The sequence below is a fragment of the Triticum aestivum genome, chromosome 6A (genome assembly GCF_018294505.1).
Source record: "Triticum aestivum cultivar Chinese Spring chromosome 6A, IWGSC CS RefSeq v2.1, whole genome shotgun sequence".
Lineage (NCBI taxonomy): Eukaryota > Viridiplantae > Streptophyta > Magnoliopsida > Poales > Poaceae > Triticum > Triticum aestivum.
In genome coordinates, this window is record NC_057809.1 from 30,714,953 (window position 1) to 30,734,476 (window position 19,524).

Genomic DNA, 19,524 nt, shown 5'->3' on the forward strand with positions numbered 1-19,524 from the left:
AGGGCAACCAACAAGATGCAAAGATGATATGCTATGCGGGATGCGATGCGCGATGCAAAATGCAAGACGTGACAGGAAATGCATTAACCTGGCCTCAACTTGGAAAACCAAGTATGCCACTGGATAGAGGGGAAGAAATCCCCTGAAAACGATATAAAGATCATGGCAATCGGAGCTACGGTTTGGAAATGGCAAGCGTTTTACTAAACGAACCGATCTACGATTTACAGCAAGTAGGCTCCTAAATGCAACAAAATGAACATGCTACATCCACCAAACATGTAAACAAATTGCATGGCAGTGATGTACTCAAGAAGCTTAACAAATCACCAGGACTAAGGCATAGGCAAATTCATCCATTAAGGGCTTCAAACAAGCATGGCAAAACTGAATAAGCAAAACAGATTTCAGACTTAGCGAAATTAACACTAGTCTGAAATTTCAGACCACGATGCTCTCTTCGGAGCAGCAAAACAACATGAAGCAAAACCTGAACATGGCAAGTAAGAGCATGGCATGGAGCTACTCAACAAGCATAACAAAACACCCAAAATGACCTGGGGCCAAAAGGGTTCACAAAATACTCTACCGAGCACACGAACATCGATGAAACATAATCAGTTTTTAGACTGTGAAAACTGGGACGTGCTGAAATTATAACTCACGGAGGCATGTAAACGAGCTCGATGCTCTCACTACGGTGCAAGTCATGGCAAGGCAAGCATATATCCATTAAGAAGGCACAAAATTCTAGCTAGACATGGCAAGAACAATGGCATAGCATGCATGGATCACTAGCAATAGCCCCGGCAAAATCGCAAAAGAGTTCACGATCTGCCCAAAACAACAACTATGCAAAAGTTGAGCTCGATTGAGTCAACCTAGGTTGCTCCAACATAACAAGTAAAGACATGGATGGATTAAGCAAAACAAGCATAACAAATCACTCTTACTGATCATCCTAAAAAGAGGCACGGATCACTAGGAAACAAGCTGGACATATAGCATCGTGAACTAAAACATCCCAGACTTAGTGATTTTCACTAAGTCCTTGAAATCAGTAAACTCAGGTACCCCTCTTTGCAAGCTTGCACAAGACAACACACACATCCTAAAAATGCAAGGGAGGCACCTCTGGAAAGAAGACAACATGCTTAACAATTCATCCCAAAGGGGCACAGGCATATCATGCACACAATAATCATGGCAAAAATGACAAAAGTCAATGTAAGGCTAACGGATCTGCAATTTAACTCATGATGCCTCCTTCCAAAAGCATTTTGGGCACCAAGATGACCTCAAATGCAAATGATGCAATGGAATGAAATGATGTACTCGTCGATACGAAGATTTTGATATATCATATGCTCAAATCGGATCTACGGATGCAAAGTTATGGCAGGTCAAACGTAGCATAAAAATCTGGAAAATTAGGTCAAAAGTCAACCGAGAATTTGGATCTGAGATCCAGATCGGGCACTGTAGCTCCTCGCGCGGCACTGTTCACCGAGGCGATCCGGCGACGGCGCGGCTGGCTCCGGCTCCGGCGAGGTGGCCGCCGGCGAGGGGAGGCGCGCGGCGAGGTCCGGCGACGGCGAGGCGCGGTGGTCGGCGGGGCGGCGCGCGGCGAGGTCCGGCGAGGGCGGGCACGGACGCCAAGGCGAGGACGGATTCGGCCAGCGATGGAGGAGCACGGCGCCGGCGAGGGGAGGCGAGTGGTGGCCGGCGATGTCTACTGCGGTGGCGTGGCCACCGGAGTCGAGGGAGGCGGCGGCGGGCGCTGGGAGGCGGGGTCGGCGGCGAACGGGCCCGCGGGGGTCCTCCCTGGGCCGGGCGGGCCGGCGGCGGGGTTGACCCGGTGGGGACAGGTGGCGGCCCCTCACTGGCCGGGCGCGGCGGCGCGGTACGTCCGGCTGAGGGCGGACATGTCCGGCCGGGCGCGGGGAATGAGATCTCCTTTTTTTTAGGGTTTTTTCGGGGGAGGAGGAGATCCGAAAAATGGGGGCCTTTAAATAGGCATAGAGGGAGCTAGGAGTGTCCAAATGAGGTGCGGTTTTCGCCCACACGATCGTGATCGAACGACCGAGACGATGGAGCAGAGTTTGGTGGGTTTTGGGCCAAATTGGAGGGGTGTTGGGCTGCACACACACGAGGCCTTTTCGGTCCCTCGGTTAACCGTTGGAGTATCAAACAAAGTCCAAATGACCCGAAACTTGACAGGCGGTCTACCGGTAGTAAACCAAGGCTGCATGGCAAGTCTCGGCCCAATCCGGAAATGTTTAATCCCCACACACGAAAGAAAGCTAGAAATGGCCACCGGAGAAGAACGAAGCGCCGGAATGCAAAACGGACAACGGGGAAGATGCTCGAATGCATGAGATGAACATGTATGCAAATGCAATGCACGTGATGACATGATATGAGATGCACAAAAAACAAAATAACACACGGAGACAAAGACCCGAACCCGAGAATTAAATATAACTTAGTGCCGGAAACGGCAAGAGTTGGAGTACAATTCGGGAAGGTTACATATGGGGCGTTACACCTTATTAATGAGATTGATTGAATAGAAGGCTCCTCCTCGTTACCTGATTCATCATAAGAAATAATACGAGGGTATTGGGAAGTCTCTTCCCTTTCGTTAGTATTCTCTTCATCTTCTATTTGTTTTCTTTTCTTTATGTAATTGGCAATATAAGGATTTTCAATGCAATTCACCACACAATACATAAACATTTCTTTTAGATCAATATTGAGGAATTTCTCAAGGTTATATTCTGGAATATGCTTAGTTATACGATTCATTTCTTCATAACCCAAAAGCAAACTAAGTTCACTATGATGTGCAAGGGAAATCAAGTCATCACAATTTTTGGACACGATTCGATCATGAAACAATTTGCATTGGAGATTTAGATGACCATGTTCATTGCAAAGTTCACAAGTATGGCGAAGAAATTTTAAATTTTCAGCACAAACATCTAGCCTTTCTTGCAACCATTTAATTTCCAAATACTTATGCCTCTTGCAAAATCTATCTTCCCTATTTGGTGTGTACTTGCAAACTCTATGCACTCCACAAAAATTGACATGCTTATAAGAGACATTTTCATTATGACTAGTGCAATCATCATTAGTACTATGGATATTCAAGGAGTTCATACTAACAACATTGCAATCATGCTCGTCATTCAAAGATTTAGTGCCAACCATTTTATAGACTTCTTCTTCTAGCGCTTGAGCACAATTTTCCTTTCCATCATTCTCATGAAAAGTATTAAAAAGATGAAGTGTATGAGGCAAACTCAATTCCATTTTTTGTAGTTTTCTTTTATAAACTAAACTAGTGATAAAACAAGAAACTAAAAGATTTGATTGCAAGATCTAAAGATATACCTTCAAGCACTCACCTCCTCGGCAACGGCGCCAGAAAAGAGCTTGATGTCTACTACACAACCTTCTTGTAGACGTTGTTGGGCCTCCAAGTGCAGAGGTTTGAAGGACAGTAGCAAATTTCCCTCAAGTGGATGACCTAAGGTTTATCAATCCGTGGGAGGCGTATGTTGAAGATGGTCTCTCTCAAACAACCCTGCAACCAAATAACAAAGAGTCTCTTGTGTCCCCAACACACCCAATACAATGGTAAATTGTATAGGTGCACTAGTTCGGCGAAGAGATGGTGATACAAGTGCAATATGGATGGTAGATATAAGTTTTTGTAATCTGAAAATATAAAATCAGCAAGGTAACTAATGATAAAAGTGAGCACAAACGGTATTGCAATGCGTTGAAACAAGGCCTAGGGTTCACACTTTCACTAGTACAAGTTCTCTCAACAATAATAACATAATTGGATCATATAACTATCCCTCAACATGCAACAAAGAGTCACTCCAAAGTCTCTAATAGCGGAAAACAAACGAAGACATGATTGTAGGGTACGAAACCACCTCAAAATTATTCTTTCGGATCGATCTATTCAAGAGTTCGTACTAGAATAAAACCTTAAGACACAAATCAACCAAAACCCTAATGTCACCTAGATACTCCAATGTCACCTCAAGTATCCGTGGGTATGATTATACGATATGCATCACACAATCTCAGATTCATCTATTCAACCAACACAAAGAACTTCAAAGAGTGCCCCAAAGTTTCCACCGGACAGTCAAGACGAAAACGTGTGCCAACCCCTATGCATAAGTTCACGAGGTCACGGAACTCACAAGTTGATCACCAAAACATACATCAAGTGGATCACATGATATCCCATTGTTACCACAGATAAGCACGTGCAAGACATACATCAAGTGTTCTCAAATTCTTAAAGACTCAATCCGATAAGATAACTTCAAAGGGAAAACTCAATCCACTACAAGAGAGTAGAGGGGGAGAAACATCATAAGATCCAACTATAATAGCAAAGCTCGCGATACATCAAGATCATGCGAATCAAGAACACGAGAGAGAGAGAGAGAGAGAGAGAGATCAAACACATAGATACTGGTACATACCCTCAACCCCGAGGGTGAACTAGTCCCTCCTCGTCATGGAGAGCGCTGGGATGATGAAGATGGCCACCGGAGAGGGACTCCCCCCTCCGGCAGGGTGCCGGAACGGGCCTAGATTGGTTTTCGGTGGCTACGGAGGCTTCTGGCGGTGGAACTCCCGATCTATTATGTTCTGCAATGTTTTTAGGATAGATGGACATATATAGGCGAAAGAAGTCGGTCAGGGGAGCCATGAGGGGCCCATGAGGGTGGGGGCGCGCCCAGGGGGGTAGGGTGCGCCTCTCTGCCTCGTGGCTTCCTCGAAGCTTCCCTGACGTCTACTCCAAGTCTTCTTGATTGCTTCCGTTCCAAAAATAACTCTCCCGAAGGTTTCATTCCGTTTGGACTCCGTTTGATATTCCTTTTCTTCGAAACACTGAAATAGGCAAAAAAAACAACAATTTGGGCTGGGCCTCCGGTTAATAGGTTAGTCCCAAAAAAATATAAAAGTGTTTAGTAAAGCCCATAAACATCCAAAATAGATAATATAATAGCATGAATACTTCATAAATTATAGATACGTTGAAGACGTATCAAGCATCCATGATAAGTTTCACTAAGTTGTGACATTTTATGCATTTTTTAGGGTTTTCCTGGTGAAAAACCAAAAACACTAGCCGCAGGGTGCTTTTAGTGTCCGAATTCCTTCAAATTTTGCATGGAGGCCTGCCCCTGAGCATGACCACATGCTGGCAAAATTTGGTGTCATTTCATGTATGTCAAGAAGCACATCATGTTCAAAGGTGGTGGTTCAGATAGGCCGGTCGGGCAAGGCTTTTGTGATTTCTAATTTTTGTCATTATCAATCAACAAGAACATTTTGTTATATCCGAACTATTTCTTCAAATTTGTCAACAATTTTAGAATTTCAAATTGTGTACGAAATTTTTATAAACATGAACACCTTTCCAAAATTGTTAGTAAATTCCCAAATATTGATGTTATACACAAATTGCAAACCACATACCTTTTTAAAAAACTTTATCAATATTTTTTAAAACAAACATTTATTAAATTTATGAACAAAAAAATCAAAAACTCCAGGACATTTTTATAATTTGTAAAAAATATTTGAAGACAATAACATTTTTTAGTATTGCAAAAATATTTCATATTTTAAAACAGGTTTAAAAATGAATAATAAATTTAAAAAAGGGAAAAATAAAATTAAGGAAAAAATGGAATAGAAAAAAATACACTCAGGAGTTGCCCAACCAGGTGACAGCATCACTTCCGTCAGGTCCCTGTTGGGCTGGGCCAAACATTCGCTCATTTGGATAAATTTCATCAATTTTGAAAAAGAATGTTTATTAATTTGAAAAAATTACAGATTTTATAAAACATTTGTAAGTAGGAAAGAGTTCCTGGATATGGAAAAAGTTCTTGAATTTGAAAAAAAAAGTTTGGGAATTTAAGAAAATGTTCACGGATTTAAGTGGAAAAAAGTTTGGGTTGGGCGGAAGCTTCCGCCTCAGAGTATCTTTTTTCGACATCATTCAAATGGACCATATTTTTTCTAGGGCCTTGTATCACCATTCCAAGGCACCATGCTAAGTTTTTAGGATTTCGACAATTCTGGGTTTTCAAATAATGCTCATGCCTTCAAAATTTCTTTGGAATTTAGAAAATAATCATGTATTCAAAATTTTTCTACACAAATACAAAAAATGCTTGTGGAAGTTCAAAATAAATTGTTTTCATTTTTTTTTGTGTTTTCTGATTTTTGCTTGAAGTGTCAAATTTCGTAGTGTTTTTCAATAGATGTTTGTGTTCTCTCTTTCTAAAATATGTTTGTGTTATGACATTTTGAACAATTTTGAAACACACGAACAATTTTTGACATATATGTATAATTTTTTTTAAATGCAAATATTTGTACTTTATGAACAAAAATTTAAAAAGCGAACTGTTTCTAAAATTGTGAACGGAATTTTACAAGGGTGTGCATTTTTTGAAAAATAAAAAAGAAACAAAAAAGGGAAAGCAGAAAAACAAAAAGGAAATAGCGATAAAAGGACAAATGCAACAATGGGCCGGCCCAGCCGCAAACTGGAATAATATGCACAAGCATTAAGATGTCTTAATTAGTAAGTGTGGTCCTCCTTTGACCAAGAGGTCTTGCGGTTGATTCATGTTACTTGCATTCTTTTTTTTTAAGAAGTTGAAAAACAGCTGAGGGTGCCACGTATAGTACTTAGGCCCTGTATCGGCACGGGTGAGAAGAATATCCTACCTTTTTTTTATCATAAAGAGGTATAGAGAGATCTCAGCTCTCAATGTGCTTAGAAGGGGTGTGCTGAAGCAAAAGTGAACTTGAAAAGGCGGCACCAGCTTTGATCAAGGATAATATTGCTTTGGCTTTGATTTACCTATCTTCTAGTAAGAAGACGAACCAAATCATTTCTTTAAAGGCAAGTGGAACCTTTTTTTTGTGTGTGTGTTTTTTTGTTCCAGGACCAAGTGAGAAATTAAATATTTTTCCCAGAAGCAGTAACAAATAGCACCAGACAAAAGCAAATGCAGTTTAGTTCAACTTACAGGAACTTCTTCCCAATTCCCGTTCAGACTACTGATTAAGCATTCACTAGTCAGTCTGGGACTCCCGGCAGTCCGGTTAGCATGCTGCCGGACATGGGGAAGACAAAGCGATTCGCCGCAGTCAGCCGTAGACTAGTGTAGTATATCTGTGTTGTGGGTGTGGAGCTCCGTACGATCGTACGTGCACATAATTTTATCTTTTAGTTAAAATATGTCCAAAATGTAACCGTTTTTGTCCGATTTATATGAAATATGTCATGCTTATATGAAATCTGGTCGTGTTGCATGAATTTCATCCGGTTTGCTGAAAAAGTGTTTGAAATGTATACACCGTTTGCATCGTATCAGTATCATAAGAAAAGATTGATTTGTTGCTACGGTTGGATGCCCCCCCCCCCCCCCCCCCCCTCCGTGCATTCGTGTCCGTGGACTGGTCCCCTGTCTGCGGACGGATGCGGAAGAAAATTTATAGGTCGGCGTTGGAGATGCCCTAAAAGCATGGTTAATAATATAGCCAGCTGCTGGCTATAACATGTTACCATGTCATTTATAGCCAATGTAATAGCTAACACGTATAATAGTTGGCTATAAGAAAGTACTACTTTATCAATATATGATCCACCTTTCACTCACAAAACATTTTAGAGCTCGTGCTACAGCTGGCTGTAAGTCTACAACCCGCTTTCCTTCTCTCTCTTCCAACTAGGCAACAATACAATATTACATCATCCTATTATACTTGCTCTAAGAAGTTAAGGGATGGCTGACTTGGTCATCACTCAACACGTGGCCCATCTACTTGTCGAGCAACTAGAATCTAAATGGTTCTACAAGAATCTAGGGTTAAATAGGCTCCAGCCAAACAACGGCCACTTTGACTTGTGGCCCATTCACTTGTCTAGCAACTGGAATCTAAATGGTTCTACAAGAATCCAGGCCACCCAAACAACGGCCACTTTGTCTTCCCTGCATGCAAAAACTCGATCGATGATTAATTATGTCATAGAGCCATCGATGTTATCCTTAGGTACCAGTTCTATCAAAATCTTATGACTAGTTTTTATATATTCCACCTCTCGCAGCATGCAAATATTTTTGTGAGACATGTGGCGCCCTGTGGTCGGCGAAAACATCTTTTCTCACCCAACGAGTATCACCAAAAATACTGAAATAAATCTAGAAAAATGCGAGTATAAAAAAAAGAACCCTAACCATTTGAGCTACGCTCAATTTGCAGCACGCGGCAGTGTCATCAGCTATAGCATTGACCGGCTAACCGAGCGATCTGCTGAACAATTAAAGCTAGTTCAGCTCGTGTCGATCACATGCATGCATGTATCCCAAGCACTTGACTTTCTAATCAGTCAGGCGCTACTGACCAGTTAAGACAAGTGTCATTTGTGGTAATAGCATGTGGGTGGCACTATTAACAAGTTAAGACAAGTGTCATTTGTGAAAATAGCGAGTGGGGTACACGGTGACGTGTGTGTGCGCGCGAACATGGAGTGTCAAGTTTCAGGATGTCAATGTGAAGCTTTCCATGGATCAAGGGCGGGAGGGCTTCGCCATAGCTCATAGTGTGGAGATCGGTTACTTACTCACCTTCAAGGTCTTGACTAAAGTTAGTTTCAGGGTGATGATCTTCGACCTTTCTGACGTTGGGGTGGTGATTAAATGCGGCAAGCATGACCCATCACTTGTCATGATCAAGGACTTGTGATCGTTGTTCGTTAGTTTGTGAACCCTGAGCAACCGTGCTTGGATAGAAGTGTGGCCATGCGTCTTGTTATGTATTAATGTAATGACAATGATTTTGTTTATGTTTCTGTGCCGTTTCTAATGCTTTTGGGTAATGTCTGCTAATGTTGTAATTATAGCATATCAATGTGATTATGCGTACGTGTATGACGGTCATGGGGCGGGGGGTCGAAAATGCTTTTTATGTATGAATTGATTGTGTCTGAACGAAGTAGTCATGGACAATGCAAATAAAGGAAACATGTACCTTGTTTTAATTATGGGTTGCATTTGACCGTCTAAAACCAACTCAACCGAACTAAAAAAAGCATCATGTTGAGCATGTCATATCATAAGTTAACATTGTATTTTCAGATGATTCCTTTAGAGCCTCTTTCTAATAACTAGATAATACCCCGCGCGTTGCGGCGGGAATTTGTTGCAGCGTATAGGAGAAGAACTATGGAGTGAAAATAGTAACAACGAAATATATATTATTTGAACCACTGATAGTATGACATGAAAAGTCAAAAAATAGTATATTGGAGTATATCTGTATTTGCGTAATTACAATATGTCGCTTTATTTTTTTATCAAACATCTGTCGCTTTATTGTGGGGAAATCTAAATGCACTACTAACAGGGAGAAACAATATACACTCAAAACATGTCCAAAGCTTGGTTCGAGGTATTCCACTAAAAACAAAGCCCAACACAAAAGGCCGGAATCCCCACAAAACTAATGAATGCTTGTTCAGTTATACTATGTACTTTTTTTTGCGGGTACAGTTATCTGTAATTAGGACATGAACAATGCTATACACATGTCAATTTTTGTACCATGGAGCAGATCAAGCCGGCTACACTTAATTAGAGGAAAACTGGAGAACAGCATTCATACCTCGTACAAAGTTCGAATAGTAACTGTCATACGTGCAATAGTTCCGTATGAATATAAAGCCCTTCAAAACCAAAGAAAAAAAATATCCACAAATCCAGCAGCAACACATCCCTGCATCTTAGAATTTGTACATGCACGACCACGAGCCACATACCAAGGACTAAAAAGAAGTAGTAAAAAAGAACATGCATAAATATTAAATAGTGGTAGACATCATGCATGGAGAACACATATACCACGTCTCTTCCATCCAATAAAAAAGAATCAAATATATGCATCTAATTCTCCGTCAGATCACGTGATGTCCATGCCTTCAAGGAAACAACGTTGACGTGGAGATCTAAAGAAACAAATAAAAGACAGGAGCGATCTCATCTCCTGCTCCCACATTGGCGACAGATCGAGGAGCTACTCCGACTTGCTCGGCACCGGCCGGCATGTCCTCCGATGGAGCCGCGAAACTACACCTTGTGGCCGGCGCTCTCCTCTTTTTCAGCTACTCCGCGACTTGGAACCAGAGGTTCCAACCAAGCTAGCTAATAATCCGGTGAGATCCGAGGAGCTCGACAGGAAAGGGAGCCCTCACCTTGCCTGTGGTGTTGATGGGGGACGCTGACATGCACTGAGAGGCCGAGTCGACGTCAGGGCCGGCATAGCCCCAGCTGGGTTGAAGCGCTCGACGGGGCTCCCGGACGACGCCAAAGCGCTGGTCTATGGAGGCTTGCTTGTCGTGTGGTATGGAGAATGGCTCGAATAAACAGGGGAGAGAAGAATTTGGGAGACATCGGTGGAGATTTAATGATGGATCGGAGATGAGGAGATCTATCTACGAAGAGGCAAGAAAACGAACGGGCAGAGAAATTATACAGTGAAAACAATCAAACATACAGAATTAATTTGTTACACTTGTGAAGGAAACGCATCTTGACATGTCATCATGCATTGTGGAGAGTTTGCCAAGAGTTGCTGACATGGCTTGATGCTGATGTGGACATGCTGCATGTTTAGATAAATTGATTAGTGGGGATGAATTTTTTAAGTATATAAGATTCACTTAGCTTTCAAGTTGCATTCCTCAAAGTCAGGGTGGACGACACGAGTGGTCTTTTGGACCGGCTCGTGGCCCGCTCGGTCTTGGCCAGCTCGGGCCTAGCCCGCTCAAAAAATCAGTCGGTCCCAGCTCAAGAATCAGGCCCGACAAAGCTTCGGTCCGGTCCGGGCTTTAACCGAGCCGACCGAAAAAACGTAGTCACCGCCGCCGCCGCTCCTCGTCGTCGCGGCCACCGGCAGTCCCCGGGTGAACCATCATGTCCCCGAGCTTCCCCTATTCTTCCTTCCTCTCCTCCCCATGCGCCATAGCCTCTTGCTGCCACTCGCCATCGCTGCCGTGCTTGCACCGCCGCCAATCTGGAGTTCTCGACCATGGCCATGGCTGTCGTTTGAGCGCAGCTCGCACACTGGCCACCAGCTAGCCCAGGTAGGCGAACGCCTCACCGGCGCCACCAGGATGAACTGGACGGCCTCTTGCATGTGTGGGCACTTCATCAGGTTCGCCATGATGTACTGCAGCTCCGAGGCCACTGTTTCAGTTCATGCACCGACGAACTCGGTGCACAAGCCCATGATTTCTCCGTCGGCGAGCCAACGCTGCCGCCTTCAATTGCTACCGTTGTGGTCTTCCAGGACACAGAGGGCGATGAGCGTGTCCACATACGACGGCGGCCCGCTGTGAGTTTCGTCAGTTTCGTCAAAATTCAGTTTCGTCAGTATGGTCAGTAGTTCAGTTAGCTAGTCTATCAGTAGATTCAGTTAGATGGTTAGCTAGTTTCACTCGCAGGACCTAAACATCAAGCTAGATGGTTAGCTAGATTCAGTAAATCCTCACCCTCTTTCTCTCTTGTGCGACCGGCAGCTATCTGCAGCTAAATAGGACCTAAACGCAGCAAAAAACAGCCTGCCACGCAACATCACTGGTCGGTCCATTCGGTCCTCTCGGGCTTGACCGAGCTGACCCCCAAACGGTCCGGTCCCAGAAAAGTAGCTCGTTGGACAGCTCAGTCTGGTCCGGACCGGACCGCTGGCGGCCGGTCCAAATGACGGCTCGGACCGGGACCATACCGGCCCGGACCGTGTCCACCCTGACCTCAAAGGCTATTTCATACAAGTTTTTTGTTGCGGTTGGACTTTACGCCAAAGATGCAACGGGTCATCTAGTAGATTCAGTATAAGATGAGGAGTGGCCATAGCCTTTCCGGCTGGGGAAGATAAGGATAAGATAAGATAGAAGCTCGTTAAGAGGTTAAGGGATGGCTGACTTGGTCATCGGCTCAACATGTGGCCCATCCACTTGTCCAGCAACTAGGATCTAAATAGTCTACAAGAATCTACAAGAACCCCCAAAAATATAGTTCACCAAAAATCTAGGGTTAATTAAATAGGCTCGCCCCACCCAAACAACGGCCATTTTGACTTACATTTAGGTCTTCCCTGCATGCAAAGCTCGATGCTTATGTCACACAGCGGTTGTTATTATCCTGACGTATTAGTTTTACAAAAATCTAACGCACTAGTTTTATTCCACCTCTCACAACACGTAATGTTTTTTAGAGCTGACACCTTACAATTCCAGATACACTATTCTGCTCGGCTATTTAAGGTCTCACAGCACAAGACGCTAGCCAATTCATAAGCAGAGTTACCAGTTCCAAGTTCCAGCATTCTGACGGCTTTATTAGCTGCAAGAAGCAGCACGCGCCGCAGTGTCACTAGTAGGTGTCACTGTCATCAGTTATAGCATTGACCGGCTAACAGAAAGATCTGCTGAACAATTAAAGCTAGTTCAGCTCATCTTCCGGTGTCGATCACATCCACGCCCGCATCCCAAACACTTGACTTTCTGATCAGTCTGACGAGTTAAGACAAGTGTCATTTGTGGAAATAGCATGTGGGTTGCGCTACTGACCAGTTAAGGCAAGTGGCATTTGTGGAAATGACATATGGACGGACCAGTTTACGATGGACCATTAGTGCATACAAGTTGCATGTAGTAACGTAGTAAAATGATACCGTCAGAGATAGAGATATAATTTCCCTTCTGCCACTTCTCTTCATCAAAGGAAAAAAGGCGACTTGCAATTTAGGTCTTCCGGGCGAAGCTCGATGCTTACAACACAGATCAGCGATGTTTGTCTTACTTACTCTACTACGAGATAGGTACAACACGAGCTGTCACTATACGCTTTCGGTTACACTAGTCTGCTCGGCTATTTAAGGTCTCACAACACGCTAGCCATTGATAGGCGGGACTATCACTTCCAAGTTCCACTATGTTGATGGCCTCTGCTGCAAGAAGCAGCACGCCGCAGCTTCTCCTGTTCCTTTACGCTGGCTGCGTCCCCCTTTTCATGTCGAGTAATGCTCCTCAGCATCTCGTAGCAGCTGCCAACTCGCCGTTCTCCTTCAGCTTCGACTTCTCCACCATATCCACCTCCCGCTTAGAAGACCTCCAACTCGAGGGCGATGCGGCCCAGCACGGGAAGTTAGTCGACCTGACCTGCTACTCTCTCACGCAGAGAATCCCCTACGGCAACTGCACGGGGCGGATGGTGTACGCTCACCCGGTGCCCTTCTATGACAGTACCACCGGTGAGGTGTCGAGCTTCACCACGCGGTTCACCTTCGCGATCGGGCCCAACGCCGGTGGCGGCAAGGAGGGTGGCATGGCTTTCTTCCTCTCCAGCTACCCTTCAAGATTGCCACCAGACTCAAGCGGGGGCGACCTTGGTCTCCCTGGTAATGACGGCCTGAGCCAAGCCTATGGCACAGACCGGTTCATCGCCGTTGAGTTCGACACATTGAGCAACACCTGGGATCCAAGGGGCACCCAGGACCATATCGGCATCGACATCAACACTGTTAGGCAGTCGGTTAACACGACAAGCTTGCCCACCTTCAGCTTGAACGGCTCTATGACGGCGTCCATCACCTTTGACAGCAATACCAAGATGCTTGTCGCCTCCCTGCAGTTTGATGACCGTCCTTCTGTCGGCCCTGTTGAGGTAAGCACCATGTTGCCAGATCCCGTCACGTCCTTGCTACCGTCGGAGGTGGCAATTGGGTTTTCTGCGGCCACCGGTGAATCCTTCCAGCTCCATCAGATACTGTCATGGTCCTTCAACTCAACTCTTGCAACTCACGCAGGTATATCTGTATGCAACGCCCTAATTTTCTAATTCAGAATACTTGAAAGAATTATCTGGCAGAAAAAATGATACGAATATATACTCCCAAAATGGATTGCCAGTGTCTTCCCCTTTTCCAAAAAAGTCCCAAAATGGATTGACATAATAAGTGTTTGATTTTCTAACTTTGATCATGAATATACATAAAAAAATTAGATTCATCATGAAGTAGTTTCATGGTCATTGTCTCACAATTTTTCTTCAGCATATTTAGGAAAAATAGCAATAAAAGTGACACATCTCATAGGCCATGTCAAAACCTATTTTGGAAAAGGAGTGAAAATATTTTATTATTATTAAAGAAAAGGAACAAAAAGATTGTTATTTTGGCTAGGTAAATTATATTTTGGACCAGCTATTTGTTAAATTGATAACATGGATGAATATTTCTAAATTTTGACAGTTTGAACCACATTTCAAACTGAATATTCCACTTTGAACCAAATAACATGAATTTTTGCTCCAGCCAAAATTTTCAACGGCCTACCATCTCTCGTATAAATCTCACATCTAAGTCAGTCACGTTCCTTAACTTTTGCCTATTTATTTTTCAATGATCCCCATGGCCTGATGGCCAGACTCCAATATGAGTGATAATTCTTAAGTTCTCAAAATCAAGACATTTCATAGAGTGTTTAAATATTTATGCTATTAGTATGAATTTAGCATTTATAATTTATTACTTTATTTGGCCTTTTCTTGTATATATAGGTATTGGCCCACTAGCAACACAAATAAAGCTAAGCCGAGTGACCAAGGAGTCAGTCCCCACTAACGGATCAGTGGACGATAGCGGATCAGGGGACACTAGTGGATCAGGGGGAAATAGCGGATCAGGGGAAAATAGCGGATCAGGGGACACTAGTGGATCAGGGGACACTAGTGGATCAGGGGACAATAGTGGATCAGGGGACACTAGCGGACCAGGGGACACTAGCGGATCTGTGGACAATAGTGGATCAGGGGACAATAGCGGATCAGGGGACACTAGTGGATCAGGGGAAAATAGCGGATCAGGGGGAAATAGCGGATCAGGGGACACTAGTGGATCAGGGGAAAATAGCGGATCAGGGGACAATAGCGGATCAGGGGGCACTAGCGGATCTGTGGACAATAGTGGATCTGGGGACACTAGCGGATCAAGGGACACTAGCGGATCAGGTGACACTAGCGGACCAGTGGACAATAAGGGGTCAGGGGGCACTGGCGGATCAGTGGACAATAAGGGATCAGGGGGCACTGGCGGATCAGTGGACAATAAGGGATCAGGGGGCACTGGTGGATCAGTGGACAATAAGGGATCAGGGGGCACTGGCGGATCAGGCGACAATAAGGAATCAGGAGGCACTGGCGGATCAGGTAGAAAACCCCATATGCTCGTGATCCTACAATTTTTTTTGCATGAATATTGTTTTCAATTACAATAACGATACACTTTGATTTAAATGTCAATTGCTATATTTCTGTATAGCATAGAAAATGATTTTTCCAATAATTTGATAATGTCCATTAGTCATGGCCTTACTATTGCATTTAACACTGAAAGTGGCCATTGCTTTTTGATAATTAGTAGGATTATAATGCTTAAGTCGGCAAATACCAACAACATTTAGCTCCGCCAAAAAAATACCATGACAAAATGCTGGCTAGACCATGCCATGCTGCATACAATAATCATAATATATGGCAAGACATTCTAGAGAATATGTGAAACTTTAGAAGAAGCAAAGAGGACTTGCTTGATGAAGACCTGCAGGTTTGTGCTGCCGTTTTGCATGGAGGACATGGAAACATTTAGGTTATGTAATTGTGCTGCATCCAGGTGTTGTCAAGACCTTGTATTTTGTGCTCAGCTTTGTCTTGGCACACTCTAAAATTCCCAAAGATCATGTGTAAATTCTAGTTGCGGTTGATGGTAATGGCTTGGCCGTGGATGTTGGACTGGTATGACTTAGGTTGGGAAAGGGCAAGGGATGCACGTCAGAGTAGTACTTGTGGATAGGGATGGCAGAAGTGGATCTTGATCGAGTTATTTAGTTATTAATTACTCCCTCGAGTCCAAAAACGTTGGTGCATTTGAAACGGGTCTAATCAAACTTTTAAAACTTGACTATCAATTCAATGTGTAAAACAACTTTGAAACTTTTGACTATCAATATGTTTTGACGTACTTACATTCAAATGTGTATATTTTTCCCTAAGCAGTAGATCCATGATATCACAATTTTATTTAGTTCTATAATCATATTATAACGTTAAATAATGGTCAGAGTTGTAAGTTGGAGACCGTTTTGTGTCCCAAATCATCATATTTTTGTGGACCAAAAAGGGTCATGTATTCTTGTTACCTTATAGATGGCCTTTTATGGTCACTTTGCTTAGGAATTTTAAAACACAAGAGCAAGAAAAAGAAGTTGTCTGGCACAGTCTACAGGAAATCTGTGCCCACGCCACACACAAAAAAAAGGCTTTCAATAGGTTTAAATTACTTTTAAGGATATCCAATTAGTGAATATTTTCCTATGAAACTGAACAGAAATCGTTAAAGAAGAGTCGTATGCATTGACATCCCATAAACTCAACAGAAAGGCTCATGTAGATGAAGATTTCTAAATTTACAGTCCTGCAATTAATGTTCCTTCATTTTCGAAAAAGTGTTAAAATTCCCTCTAAATAAAGAGGCCCTCACTAACCATAACTCTCGCAACCAGAGTACAACACAGTGCCATGACTCCAGGAAATTCAGTATAAATTTGATTTATTGCTTTTCTTTTGCAAATTGATGTATTGCTTTGAAGATGTGTACCTTGAAGAGAGTAACTTCAACAATATTTGACCAGCATGGCCCATCCTTGAACAGGTAGCGAAGCTGATATAACAGTGATTATTAACGGAACAGTAGCTGTTCTGTATGTGCTAGGCATGCTTTGGTGCATAATTTCAGGTTGGTCACATGGTAGGTGGAGAGTCAAAAGAAATTCCTTAGTGTTGGGAACAACCGGACTTAGGCGATTTGAGCACAGAGAGTTGGCCAGGGCAACAAACAAGTTCTCGGAGAAAAGCAAGCTTGGAGTCGGTGCCTTTGGTGCAGTATATAAGGGGAGTTACAAGGATGAGGAAGGCAGGCAATTAGAAGTTGCTGTGAAGAAAATAAAGCAGACTGCAGGAAGGGATTTCAGCGACGAACTCAAGACGATTAGTGCAACGAGGCACATGAATCTAGTCGAGCTGAAAGGTTGGTGCTGCAGCCGAAACAAATCAGCCTGTGTCGGTTTCTGCTGTTGCGGTTGTCGGCAAAAGGTCAAATGTTTCCTTGTATATGAATTGGTACCTAACGGCGACCTGGAGTACCACCTGAAGAATGTTCTACCATGGGAGAAGAGGTATGCATGTATTGTTCGTACCTTTTCTTTTTTTCCTCGAACTTGTAGAACATGCACCTTAATTTGGAGCAGGTAAAATGAATTGCTACCAAGAGTAATCATTCTATATACCTGGTATAGAGTGACACTCTATGGTCTATGGCTTTGACCATAGTTATATGATATAACAATATATTTCAGCTTCTTGTACTCCACATGTTAACATATGCAAGGAGCACATTTGGTCCTTATATGATAAACTTAAGAACGTTGCTTTATACTTTTGTTTTACTTCTTATATTAATTTAACAGGTACAAAATAGCAAAGGGGATAGGGTCTGGTATAACTTATCTCCACCACGGATGCAAGCGGTGCATCTTGCACAGAGATATCAAACCAAGCAACATACTCTTGGACAATGAGTTCAACCCCAAGCTTGGTGACTTCGGGCTATCGAGGATCACTGACAAGGATAGTACCATGCTGATGACAACTGCTGTCGGGACGTTGGGGTACATGGATCCACAATGCATTAAAGATGGGGAGGTAGAGTACAACTGTAGGTCCGACGTCTACAGCTTTGGAATTGTTCTACTAGAGATTGCATGTGGAAAGAAGCCCAGGGAGCAAATCCAGCTGGAGGAGCTGAGGAGCAGCGGAACTGAAGCCCAGTTTCTGGAGAATGTCGCTGATGCCAAACTAAATGGCGACTATAACATGAAAGAGATGCAGCGCATGGTTTTCCTGGGACTCAGGTGCTCTCACCCAGTTAGGCAACAACGTCCTTACATGAAGGATGCAATGAAATACCTGGAGGACGGCATAGAGTTGCCTGCTATAACTGAAAGACAGAGCCACCAGGGTGCATATGGCACTATTTGCTCTGACGAGCAGGCACTTATGTCACCTAGTGCTGTGTCTTCCTGTTAGTCAATCTCAGCTAGCTGCGCCATTGATTCATGGGTCGACACTTTCTCATGCCTCATCCAAGCGTGTGTGTTTCTCATATGCACACATCTATCGCTTGCAATGCAACTTCCTTTACCGTTGTAATTCGGACATTAATTCATCAGTATATCTATTGCAGCAGGCCTTATAAGGGTCTTATGTTTATCATGTTTACCTCCAGTTAGTAGAGTCCAGAAATGTAAACTATCGCTCAATGGAAAGGGGACAGTTATTATTCCAGTGTTTAGGTTTATCAGTTTCGGTGGATTAATTGTTTGTAGAAGCAAATACTTTAATATAATTTTTATCCATGTGTTTTGTGTTTGGGTTCCAGAAAATTAGATGGATATGAATGTTGCATCCCTGGTAATCTATAAATGTGGGAATATGTTGAGGTGGAATGCCATATTCCCACTAGCAATGTCAGATTACTGTGTTTGGATGGAAAAGTTTAAGACCGTGTTTGGTCCAGCTTTGTTAATGTAAATGGTATTACAATCATATTGTGGGAGGTAACGGTATCAGAATGGAAGCCAAAGAAAATGTGGTTCAGATTAGTAACGCTGTTTGGTTGTGGAAACTGACCAATGGTATCAGAATAGACAATTACTATGAACAGAGAGTCTGGATACCAACACAAATCAAATTTCTGGTGAACTTGGCTCTTATGTGGGCGGTTGGCTGTTGGGGATCATGCTATCTAACTATGCCAAGGAATGTGTGTGTGTGGTGTGTGGTATATCAAATCGGTTGGCTGTTGGAATAATGCATGTTGCGTCCATGCATGCCGTCCGTGATTAGCAGGAAATTAGACTGATATGAATGTCCCATTCCTAGTGATCTTTAAATGTGGGAATGTGTTGATGTGGACTGCCCTCTAGGCCTACACTATGACTAGGCTACTAGCAATTTCAGATTACCGTGTTTGGACGGAAAAGTTTGAGACCGTGTTTGATTCAGCTTTGCTAATAATGTGAAGGGTCTGGAATCATACCACAGGAGGCAACGGTAACAGAATGGAAAAATGCCAAATTTGTTTGGTTCAGATTAGTAACGCTTTTGTCATTTGTGGAAACTGAAGAATGATGTCAGTCTGGATATCAATGTTGAAAATATGAGCAAATTACTACGAGATTTAATCCGAATAAATAGAAGATAAATCATGACTACAGTAGCAGAGATTTAAACTAATCATGCGAACTAGCATAGCAAATGAACATATCACATCTAGGGCACATACTAG

At 43.1% G+C, this 19,524-nt stretch overlaps 1 protein-coding gene across 1 annotated transcript; it reads left to right on the forward strand.

Moving 5' to 3' along the window:
- Window positions 1-13,055: 13,055 nt before the first annotated feature.
- Window positions 13,056-18,387, forward strand: LOC123129371 (L-type lectin-domain containing receptor kinase IX.2-like). The gene is made up of 3 exons (XM_044549562.1): window positions 13,056-13,929; window positions 16,828-17,353; window positions 17,645-18,387. Exons 1-3 carry the CDS (start codon window positions 13,056-13,058, stop codon window positions 18,261-18,263), a joined length of 2,019 nt encoding a protein of 672 aa, XP_044405497.1. The 3' UTR covers window positions 18,264-18,387.
- Window positions 18,388-19,524: the final 1,137 nt, after the last annotated feature.

What these genes read in the sequence shown, in the direction of transcription:
- LOC123129371 (XM_044549562.1), top strand. Translation starts at nt 13,056, where the DNA reads ATGTTGATGGCCTCTGCTGCAAGAAGCAGCACGCCGCAGCTTCTCCTG. An exon ending in AACTCTTGCAACTCACGCAG is followed by an intron (nt 13,930 to 16,827) that starts GTATATCTGTAT and finishes CCCATCCTTGAA; the next exon opens with CAGGTAGCGAAGCTGATATA. An exon ending in GTTCTACCATGGGAGAAGAG is followed by an intron (nt 17,354 to 17,644) that starts GTATGCATGTAT and finishes TTAATTTAACAG; the next exon opens with GTACAAAATAGCAAAGGGGA.